General features: G+C 31.4%; 1 protein-coding gene across 2 annotated transcripts in view; it reads right to left on the reverse strand.

The window, feature by feature from the left end:
• Window positions 1–12,773, reverse strand: part of SLC6A15 (solute carrier family 6 member 15) — a 52,506-nt gene that overhangs the window by 3,891 nt on the left and 35,842 nt on the right. For both annotated transcript variants that reach the window (XM_032297020.1, XM_032297025.1), the window contains exons 6-10: window positions 12,187–12,297; window positions 8,633–8,874; window positions 8,148–8,340; window positions 5,989–6,181; window positions 2,823–2,982 (exon numbers count right to left, since the gene is read on the reverse strand). In XM_032297020.1, coding sequence (XP_032152911.1) covers window positions 2,823–2,982; window positions 5,989–6,181; window positions 8,148–8,340; window positions 8,633–8,874; window positions 12,187–12,297 — 899 coding nt within the window. The remainder of the gene's footprint in view (window positions 1–2,822; window positions 2,983–5,988; window positions 6,182–8,147; window positions 8,341–8,632; window positions 8,875–12,186; window positions 12,298–12,773) is intronic.

Here is a 12,773-nt window from a genome sequence, read left to right on the forward strand (position 1 = left end):
CTTTCTTTCTTTCTTTCTTTCTTTCTTTCTTTCTTTCTTTCTTTCTTCTTTCCCTCTCTCTTCCTTTCTTTCCTCTTTCTTTCTTTTTCTCTTTTCTTTTCTTTTTTCTTTTCTTTTCTTCCTTCTTTCTTTCTTTTTTGAGACAGTCTCACCTGTTTCCCAGGCTGGAATACAGTGGCACATTCTCAACTCACTGCAACCTTGGCTTCCCAAGTTCAAGCAATTCTCCTGTCTCAGCCTCCTGAGTAGCTGGGATTACAGGTGTCACCACCACCCCTGGCTAATTTTTGTATTTTTAAGTAGAGATGGCATTTCACCTTGTTGGTCAGGCTGGTCTTGAACTCCTGACCTCAAGTGATCTGCCCACCTCAGCCTCCCAAAGTGTTGGAATTACAGGCATGGGGCACCATGCCCAGCCCAGTCTTAATCTCTATGTTTCTCCTCCCTTTTATGTTTCTTCCAAGTTGCTCCAGAATCTTAAAGGACATCTTCAGTGTAAGAATTCTATGCCTGCCCTTTAGACAAAATACAAATTTGAAGAACAAGAGACCTCATTTCAAATCACAGTTCTGTGTTCTTTTGATGTATATTTTAATCTCTCTAAGCTTCATTTTTGGTATTTTGCAAAAAGATAATATAATACCCACCTTTGAGGGTTATTGTTAGAACCATAAACAATGAATGCATAGCATACTATCTCACATATTGTACAAAATCAATAGATGCATCTATTAGTAGGAGTATTTTTTCTTCTGTTGTTATAAATAGTGTTATTCAGGAATACTAGCTATTAAAAATGGAGATTCTTTAGTAAGTCTGTCATAAATAATGAACTGTCTAAAAGGAAATCTAAATTACAAATGTATTCACAGATCCGTCCAATAACAATATCAAATTCCACCATGGAACAGGTTAGGAGTGTTGAGTAGCCTAGCAGAGTTTAGAGAAATCTGGCCTTGAAATGAAGGTCAAGGTTACAATACTGGCTCTACAGCTAACATATTGCATCCTCCTGGAAAAGAAGGAGCAGTAAGATATGGGTCATATTAGTTAACACAGAATAATTTTTTTATTATAGAGTTTATTTTTTAAGAGCAGCTTTTATGTTCACAGCAAAATTGAGCTGAAAGTATAGAGATTTTCCATACAGCTCCAACCAATATACACGCATAACCTTCTCTATTATCAGTATCCCCCATGAGAGTGGAACATTAGTTACAACTGAGGAACTTAAGTTATCACATAATTATTACCTAGAGCCCACAGTTTACATTAGAATTCACTGTTTGTGTTGTTCATTCTCTGGGTTTGGACAAATGTATAATGATATGTGTCCACCATTACAGTATCATACAGAGTAGCTTCACTGCCCTAAAAATTTTGTGCTCTGCCTATACATCCCTCAATCTGGCCCAACCCTTTCAACTGTTGATCATTTTACTGTCTTCATAGTTTTATCTTTTCCATATTCTAATATAGGGAATCATACAGTATTTAGCCTTTTCATAAGTGGATCCTTTCACTAAGTAATCTGCATTCAAATTTCTTCTGTGTCTTTTCATAGATTGATAGATTATTTGTTTTTAATGCTGAATAATATTTCATTGTCTGAATGTATCACAGTTTATTTATCCGTTTACCTGCTAAAGGATATCTTGGTTGCTTCTAAGTTTGGGCAGTTATGAATACAGTTGCTACAAATACCCACATGCAGAATTTTAAGTGGGCATAAGTTTTCAACTCCTTTGGGTAATAACAAATAGCATGATTCCTAGATTACGTGGTAAAAGCTATTACTACTATTATGATATAGTACATGATTATTAAATTTAAGTTCCCCTACCCTTGCTGGCCTGGAGCTTTTGGCAATCATAAAAAGCAGTCTCTAAGCTTTGTTATACTGCTCATTCAATACCAACAATATTCTTTATGTTTCTTAAAAGGACTTTGGTCTTCACTTAAGGTGCTTTTGTTACTACTTTACATAGAGCTGTAATAAGCTTGGTGATTTTATTACCTCTCAGTCCATATATGTGATTAGAGACAGTAGCTATAGAAAGTATTGAACAAATCCTCCAAAGATCTTTTCCCTTGAGATTACTCTGATGCTTCATGTCATATCAAATAATTCAAAGGTTTGAACAATGAACCTGATTGATGTGAAAACTATATGTATTTGATATGAATTTATGAATAGTGAATTTGTTCACTGTTAATGCATATAGTGAATTTAAGTAATGACTCCACGTAAATATAATGTTTGTGTACAACAAATGACATATACATCTCAGAGCTGGGAAAATATCATTACCCAATACTGTTCTGCTATATAAAGCATTGTGACACAAGCACTCCTCTCATAAAATAATTTAGCAAAATAACTAGGAGATAAGCTTTAGAGTTAAGTAGAAATGGCTATGAGTCCCAGGTCTGCTGCTGTCCAGGTGGGTGATGGGTAAGTTCACAGGGTATCTCTCTAAGCTTGATTTTCTTTATCTGTGAAATGCAGATAACAACTCAAAAGAACGTAAGGTTCTTTGAACACTGCCGATAATTACTAGATCCTGAGAATTACTGTTTAACAACAAGGACTAAATCAAAGCTCTAAAATTCTACACACTATTACATCCTATACGATTCTACTTACCCAATAGGAGAATCTACTTTACCAAAATTTTGAATCAATAAGAGCCTGTAAAATATTTGATTTTAAAAAGAATTGTTCCCTCTGTTCATTTCTTTCTTCTTCTAAATGAAAATAATAATAATTGATGTTTTCAAAATAGAGATAAAAGTGAATACATAAAAGCAAATATACTTACTTATCTATACCATAAACAAAGCATACAGCAATATTCTCCAAAATTACTACAATTAGCAGAGGCAATGTAGCAGAATAATCATCAAACATTGTAACGAAGTAATTTCCAGAGCGTTGCACAAATATCAGGCCAATACAAAATGCCAGAAGACAACAGATGACTAGACAAAAGAAACAAAATGAAAAATGAGATTCTATTCCGAGCCAAGTTCTTTGAATGTTATTATAAATTATTATATTCAAACTTTTAAAACTTTTATAACATGACCATCATATAAACAGGGAATACCTTTCCTGATACATGGCATACAACATATTAGGAATTAAGTTACCTGGGTGTGACCACAACAGTCATACAAATTTATTCTAACACAGCAATTTATTTACCTGAGTCTGTGGAAACTCATTTATAAGTACAATAATAAATGAGACAAAATTTAGAGAAAATTTTAAAAGTATAAATTTCCATACTCTATTTCTGTAATTAATAGCAAAGTGACTTCTTCAGGGAGCAAATATTCATAGGTCATTTCTTCCTTTAATAATGTTACATAGTGTTGAAATAGATACAAAATTTTTTAATTAATGAGACTAATGAAGTTTATAAGATTATGAAACATATATATTATCTACTTGATTGAAATAAGTTACTTTTAAAGCATAACTGGAAAAATCTGACCAGACTTAACCTCAGCATCAATCCACATTTATATCTTTTATCTTTGACTGAACAGGTTAGTTTGGAAACAAATTATAATGGAGTTGAGCAATCTGATCATTCAAATAACATCTAAGAAAAATTATCAAAAAACTTTCCCCAGTAATATCTAAGAAACAGATGCATAGATTTCTGACTAGCTACTCCTTAGAGAAGTTTTTGAAACGCATATGGTATTTCCATATTTTTGTTAGACTCTTCATTCTTTTATTATTTTATTCTTTTATTCTTTTATTCTCTGCTTATTAGCAGAGAAGCCCTCAAAATTCATAGATTACTACGTTCCATTTCTCAACCACACTTTGGCAGAGGTGAGTAAACTTGAAAGAAGTAGAATAGTAATGGCAGCTAAGGAAAAAAGACATCCATGTATTCAATCATATGAGTGTAGTGTTCCCTAACAATTTCAGCAAGTATGTGTTACATGAAGAAATTATCTCCATCTCTTAAGTACTATCCTAGTGCTGTGAGTTACATCATACAGAAATGAATATAATATGTGAACATATAATGTAGAATTAAAAAGCAACATTTACTTGGATTCTACTGCATATTAAATTTAAATGCTTACCACAGTATAAAATAAGATTGCATTATCTCACTTGATTTTTATAACATCCCAATTAACAATGTATTGCTTTGTTTACAGATGAGAGAAATGATCCTGAAGAACATTAAGTAATATGCTTAAAGTCTCAGGCTGGAAGTAGCCCAGTTTGTATTTGCACCTAAGTCTGTCTGCCTCAACAGCCTCTGTCACTTTCATTATCTCCTAATTACACCACAGTATGAGGCAAATATTAAAAAGTGCATTATAAGTGGTACAGACAGTAAGAGTTTTACTGGAGATGTGAGGGAAAAAGATAATGAGTAATTCATTTGCCTAAATCTTACTGCACTAAAAGAGAAGAAAACACACCTACCAAAGAAAATGAGGTAATATTTCACTGTGGTCAAATATGACCACTACTTGAAGTATCAGTATGATCCTAAAACTCAAGAAGTGGGAAAGAGGGTGAATTCCCCTTTGCTCTTTCCAAATAAGTCTTCTAGAAGGAGTTAGAAAATACTACTTTATGTGATTTTCCCTTTACACTGTTACTTTTTTCTTAACCTGTAAGCCCTTTACTATAGGAGGGAAGAGTTTGGATATGGCAAGCGATGACATGAATACAAAAATGACTTTAGCCTGCATGTCAGGCAGGACACGGATTTTCAATTTTCCTATTAAGAAGTAGAAATCACTTTCTTGAATAATATAAAGCAGTTTTTCACTTTTGTTCAGCTGAATTGTGGATATATAGCTATCAATATTAACAAACTACTGAAATTGAACTGTTTTATACACACATACATGCACATGTACAAACACATACAGACATAGTTATCAGAGCAGCAAGCAATAAAGCTATATATTTCAGAGTTATTTACACATAAATTATCAGTAAATTTTTTATGGCTAAGGAAGAGCCTTGGGGATTTGCACAGCATTGCCCAACACTCAAGGTCATCTGTATAATTTTTATCCAGTCTTATTTTACATCACTTACCAGTATTGTGTCTGTACTCTTGTCTGGTTAGCTTTCTTACTGTTGCCTTTATCTCCATTTATGTATGTTTACTAAAGTCATTCTCCGACCCTTGAGAAGATCCTTCCTCTTTCTAATTCAGCTTCCGTCTCTTTCTCTGACAGTTTCATCATATATTTAGATGACTTAAACTCTTCTGAATTCTTACATGTAAAATCTATTATGCTCTCTATCAGTATTTTACATGTTTTAAGTCTTATCGATGCAATCTGATTTTAATTTTAGTGCTACTGTTTTTGGAGAAGATTTTTTTATATATTTGTATATTTCTTATAATTTCTTTTATATCCTTTAAATCCCTTAAATGGGAGTAGGATGCATTAAACTGGTACTTTAATAATTGTAAGTTGGATATATTAACTACTATCCATATTGATAAACCGTTTTATTTTGTTCTCTACCTGGAAGCATTAACTACTAGTAAATCACTATTGCTGCTGTATACGAGAACTGGATTTAGGTTTATCATTTTCAGCTATGCACTTTTTGGATAGGAATATTGCACCTGAACTGCTCTAATTATGATTATTGGGCTTGTATACAAAATTATACACAAACACTCCATGAGTTTAGTGTCAGTAATTCATGATAATGACATTACCATTAATAAATTATAACAATAATTATTAATAAATGATAAAATATAATTTATATTTAAAAATCCATATTATAGAATATATATACAATATATAATTAAAATATAAAATAAATTTATACAAAGTAAACAATGATAAATAAATAATAATAATAGACATTAATAAAACTCAAAATATAAGACTTTCCAGCTTTTATCTCTAACTTTCACCAAGAATAAAATGACCTGGATTTGTTCAATGAAAAGTCAAATACAAAAAACTCACCAGTAAGAATTTCTTTTCTCACTTTGAAAGTGTCCACAATGGGTGTGACAATCCCTTCAATAGTTCCAAACATGCTGCCAAGGCCTAGATTTACCAGCATGAGGAAAAACATCACTGACCAGAAGGGAGATGCAGGGAAATGTGTCATCGCTTCCGTAAAGGCAATAAAAGCTAAACCAGTTCCTTGAACAGCCTGCAAAATACACAAAATAGAACGTTAGTACAGAATAACAATTAAACAATGGTTCTATATATCAGTTACAATGAGGAGGAAAATCTCTGAATAATGGCCAGGACTGCTGGAAATAGATAGGCTCATATCAGCTCTTAACCTGATAAATCATGTTATTCTTCGCAGAACCTGGATTTAATTAGATCAAACAGATCCAAATAATGAAACTCTGTTTACAATTACTAAATAGAGTATGTAATTATGTTGTATATACTAAATATTTCACAAGGCTACAAAAATGAAAAATTATATTAAATAATACATAATATTTTGGTTTTGTTAAAGCTTATGAATATGAATAGTGACTTATCATAAATATATAAATACGAATTATATACAACTATTGTTGGCTCATATATAAAGATTTAAAAATTTAGTTTTATCTTACCTCAAACTAGCTCAATTGCTGTAAAAAATATATATATACTACAAATAATAAACTTGTTTTTATTTAAGAGAAAACTGCAAATGCAAAATAAAATGATGTGAACAGAATAAGTAGATTATAGAAAGCCAATTTTCAATGTAAAAAAACCTAAATCTTTACCTTTTTTACTTCTACTATTCCTACCTCCCTGATTTAAAAAAAAAAAAAAAAAGTTGGGCTGATATGCTGGTTTTAATTCAGAAGACACAATGAACTTCCAGTCAAATCTAATAACAAAATGAATAAAAAGACAGATATTCCAATTGGGCGGAAAGAAATTGAATTCCTTACAAATATTAATGTGAGCCTATTTTTATAAAAAACACAAATATTGAGTTCTAAAATAACAACTTACTTCATCTATGTACCTATAACCAAAATTCAAGCTCAAGTTGATTGTACTGTCTCAAAAATAGATGAGAATTTCAAGTTAATTGTGTTGTCTCAAAGATAGATGAGAATTAAAAAAAAAAAAAACTTTGAACAATACATTAGTAATTATTTAAATATTTCCTTAAGGAATTTGAGGTTTTTATATTAATGATGGCTTTACATTTTCAATGAATAATATCCACACATGACTCTTTAGTTTCAAGTATAGTTAGCTATCATAATGTAAATGATTTAATGACTAATTTGTCCATTGTGTTTTACATTTTGACATACGGGAGACAGTGGCAGCCAATACAAGGACATTTCTTAATGGTGATCTATTTCTTATTTAATACAACATAGTTAAGAAAAGGAACTTGATCAGCTGGGTGCAGTGGTTCATGCTTGTAATCACAGCACTTTGGGAGGCTGAGGCGGGCAGATCAAGAGGTCAGGAGTTTGAGACCAGCCTGGCCAACACAGTCACTACTAAAAATAAAAAAAATTAGCCTGGCTGGTGGTGCATGCCTATAATCCTAGCTACTCAGGAGGCTGAGCCAGGAGAATTGCTTTAACCTGGGAGGTGAAGGATGCAGTGAGCTGAGATTGCACCACGACACTCCAGCCTGGGTGACAGAGCAAGACTCCAGCTCAAAAAAAAAAAAAAAAAAAAAAAGAACTTGACAATGACTTGCAGAACACAACTATTAAAATGTCTATTTTAAAATTATTCATGCACCAAAACAATCATGTAACGTATATGTAGATGAGAGCCATAATTCTAATTCTATGTTGAACATTATAGCAAGGAATATTTCAGACTAATCATCATTTTATGATGAAAAATCACATTATATTCATATTTTAAATTATTGTGACTCAATGAATGAAATAACTTTTTAAAGTAAAGCAATTTTGATTTAACTTAATTTAATTTACCGTTTAAGAAAACATATTGTCTAAAATGAAGAATGTAAATTCTGAAGGCCTTAAAATGCCCAGGAGCTTCTCTGGGCATTTAAGAGCTTTCCTGGGCATTTTAAGGCCTTTTCCAGAAGGCAGTCTGCTGGATAATACACATTTTAACTGAATGATAAGTATTTTATTGCTCAAACATGGCACACTAACTTTATTTAGCTCTTCTTCAATTTGACAGGGATTGAGATGTAGAGCAGGAAACTCTTCTTCTTTCACTTTTTGAATGATGTCATAAACTAAATGATAATCTTCCGTGGTAACAGCTGAAAGGTTGATATGATGGGGAATAATATCCTCACTAATGTTTCCCATTTTCAAAAATTTTATGATCATCTCTGAATTTCTGAAATAAAAAAAAACATATGAAGGAACATATACGAGTTCATTGGTGTATAGTTTATAAACAACTATGCCATTATAAGCTAATGAATGTGGAATGTTCCCAGCACAAAGAAATGATTAATGTTTGAGGTGATGACTATCCCAATTACTCAAATTTGACCATTATATGTTGTATGTTTCTGTCAAACTATCATATGTATCTCATAAATATGTATAACTATCATGTATACATAAAATTACAAATAACAAAATAAAAACTAAGAAATAAAGCAAATAGAAGTTAATATCCATACTGTGTTATGCATTTCTCATTTATGACATTTGCTTTGAAGCCCAGAACTGCAAACACCACCAATGTTGCCAGGACAGAAGTGAAAAAATTGATGAAGGACACCAGGACAGCATCAAAGTGGCAGTTGTTATCTCTCTTGTTGTAGCTTGAAAAGGCAATGACACCACCAAATCCCAGCCCTAAGGCAAAGAACACTTGAGTAGCAGCTTCTCTCCAGACCTTGGGCTCCAACATTATTTCAAGCTGTTTAAAAATAAACATAATAGAATCAGGTACAATTCAATATTTCAGAATAATTAAGTTTTATGGAATTAACTCAACTGTTTAAATATATTACAGTGATGTTTATGCACCCAAAGGTTATTTAAATCTGAGAAATAATATGATCTTAAGACTAAATAAACATTTTTTTTTTTTTTTTAGGAAAGAAAGGATATGAATAAGAAAGTTTATCAGGTCTTTACATGGAGAATTTAAGTACATGGAAATTTTCTACTTACATAGTGATTTTTTAATATTTTAAGACTAATTATCAAAGTAAATATGAAATGAGAATATGAAGAAAAATTAATTATCTTCAATCATTTCCCATTATGTCTTTTTTCTTCCCCATAGCAAAACATGTCAATTACCGATAAAAGTTAGTAAATTAGTTCACTTATACTCCATGTTTTGTGTTTTCTAGTCTTAATCTAATGGTTGAAGCAGAAAACAATTATAAACTTGGTAAAGCTGAACTATTTGTACTTTGTATAATATTCACATATGTATTCTTTATTCATTCAAAAGTCTACTAAAAGATTTTTCTTTGAAAATAGAAGAAATTCATTTATATTGTCTGTAAGATACTCTTTCAGATCCAAAGTTCCCATATTCTGAACCTGAAATATCAACATACGAAGGAGCACATAAGAGTTTTTTGGTGTATAGTTTATAAACGAGTATGTCATTATAAGCGAATGAATGTGGAATGTTCCCAGCACGAAGAAATGATTAATGTTTGAGGTGATGACTATCCCAGTTTCCCAAATTTGACCATTATATGTTGTATGTTTCTGAAATATCAGATTCAGAATATTGAAAAGATATTTCACGTAGTTGTACTTTATGTCTTAGATAATTATCACTGTTTATAATCAAAACTTAAATGAAACAGTTCAGATCAGCCACATGTGGCACAGACCTCAATAAATAGTTCAGTTTGATTTCAGTAATAATAGCATTTAAATTGGCATTATATCTCTTTTTACCATTACAATAAAATTGCCTTTATTGAGAGCAATGTCAAACATGGCTAAAAACATGAGTTCTCCAGAATTTGTGTCCTCCCTGAGTTTTAGCTTCTTCAATAGAAAGATCAGAGTAATAAGAAGTGCACCACTCACCACGGTACTTACCACACTCTAAAAATGCTCAGTAACTGATAACATATATCAGCTATTATGGCAAATACATTAACAATCATTTTATAGGGTTTACCTCATTTAATATGCACAACAACCCACGAAGTTGTTGCTACTATTAACTGAGTCTTAGGAAGGTTATGTAACCTAAGGTTACACAGCAGCTCTGAGGTAGAGATGAAATAAGAACACAGGTAGATTCCAAAACCCATGTTCCCTCAAATAATAGGATGCATTGCTTCAATTAAATTTAGTTATTAAAATCTATGAAATTTGCTTTTTAAGCATAATCATGATTATTTTCATAATTTATTATCAATTAACATATGCATATTGTTTATTGACCACTGCTACATTGTATTCTATTAAAATAATCTCAACTGTCTATCTCTACTTTACCCACTAGATGGCAGGAAACACATATTTACTAAAGACATTACTAGGATCCCTTTCAATTTCTGAACTAAAATCTCTGCTCACTGTTTCAGGAGTATTTGATGTGCTTACATACTTTCTCACCTACGTAAAAATGGAAATTTTAAAAAATTTACAACTACTTCTCATATTGACTATCACATCCTACAGAAATGTAATACAGAGTCTTATCAACACTCAATAAAAAGTTGGCTGAAGGAAAATTAACACTGTAATAGTGACCCCTAGTCCAGGTCAAAAATGTTAATTCATGCTGTAGTTTTCAGTACTGGGGCTATATATAATTATTATATCAAAGCATTGAAATTCTAAAATATTTAGTTAAACCAAATGTTTAGAACTTTGTCACAAGCAATTGCCAATTTAAAAAGAGAATGTATTCTAAAATTTCACACAGAATTTTGTTGTCTTGAACTCAGAAAACATTTTTTTTTATACATATAAGTTTTTTTGGTCATTAAGTATGGCCCATTTGAAGCAGATTTAAATTATAGTGTGGCTGAAACTCATAAATCTTAACTAGTTGTTCACAGAGAAGTTCCAAGAACTCTAAATGTTAAATAGGACTTTTAAAGTAGCTGCGAAAACCAGACACCAGTGTCAGCATTTTTGCTACTACAGAATGAATACCAACTCAGAGCCAGACACACAAAGAACACAGCTTTTTTTACGCAGTATCAAGGCAGCTGCCAGGAGTGACAAAGAATTCCAGAGAAGCTAATCCCTTCTGCCCAAATCTCACAGCTCATTGCTGGCTGCACATTCATCCTTCAGATAACTTTTAATTTCTAAACTAATTTTGAAATCATATCTTTAGACAGTTTCATCTTTATGTCTGCCTATAATACAATTAGCAAACTAATAGTGGGGTGCAACTTGATTTCAGTGAATAACATGTGTGTGTATATATATATATATATATATATATATATATATATACACACACTCTCAACAACTTGTTTCCTGTTAAATCAATATAAGAAGTTATGATTAAGTCCACAGTTATGATTAACCAGGATTTAAATGTGCCCAGTGTTGAGTTTAGCTCTACTAAATTGCATGATAGATTATAAGTTCTAAGCCCTTGATGGAGTCTAAAGAGAATTTTACTAAAATATACATATTTTTCTAACATCTATAGAAGTTACATCATTTCACAAGCTGATCATTATATTCTTCCAGGAGATACAAAACCTCAAAAAAAATTAACTAAGAAAAGAAAACACTGATTTTTCTCTGAGAGAGTAATTTAGGTTTCTTAATCTGAGTTCATGGATTCTAGATGATTGGTCAACTTCTGGAGCCATTAAACAAATTATTATGACCATTATTTTTTGGGTAAGAAAATCCTTGTCATTTTTTCAAGAGGGTCCATGACACACAAAAAAGGTAAAAAACATTGGAATAGAGGGGAAAGAGTAAATGAAGACTGAAAAACTATAAAGTTTAATCAGTATAAAAATTGGAAATGCATTTATTACAAAAGAGGGACTTTTGAAGCTGAAATACTGGTAGTCTTACTGTAAAATCAAAATGGAATATTAAAAAATGGAGATAAATGGATATAATTATGTTTTTCTAGACTGGTTAACAACTATAATTTAAAAGTTTAATGTGCATATATTAGAACAATTAGTCCTTAAATATCCTTAAATATTTTAAGAAGAAATATAATGCTTTCATGATCATAAGCTTTAAATAGAAATACGGTACATACCCTAGGGGTAAACATGTGGCGAATTCCATCAATTGAACCATTTAAAAGGAATGCTCTGATTAAGAAGCATATAAGTACCACATATGGAAACAGAGAACTAAAATATACGATCTGCAAAGAAAGAAAAATAAAAATAAGTGAGATGCAATGACAACTATATATTTTATAGCTAAGATTGTATATATTATATTTCCTGTTCTGTACTTTGACAGTCACTGTTTCATGCATGGAATGATTAATAAAACTATTAATAACTTCTAAAGCCATCTTTTAAGAATGGTTTATGAGTCATCATTCAGTCTTAAGATCCTACTTAAGATATAATTTAAAATTTTAAAAACTATCTCCTGTGAAATAAATCCATAAGCTACGGTGTAGCTTGAATAATGTTGATTCCTTATAGTTTGTAAAACAAGCAATATTTAAGACAGAAATGAACAGGACTAACTACCTAGCAAATTCCTGCTTTTTTTTGGTTCTATGTAGCAAATTAGAGTCCTATTTCTTTTTCTTTCTCTTTTCTTTTTCTTTCTTCTTTCCTTCTCTCTCTCTCTCTCTCTCTCTCTCTCTCTCTCTCTCTCTCTCTC

This window comes from Sapajus apella, unplaced genomic scaffold (genome assembly GCF_009761245.1).
Source record: "Sapajus apella isolate SASKATOON/1434 unplaced genomic scaffold, GSC_monkey_1.0 scaffold2, whole genome shotgun sequence".
Classification (NCBI taxonomy): domain Eukaryota; kingdom Metazoa; phylum Chordata; class Mammalia; order Primates; family Cebidae; genus Sapajus; species Sapajus apella.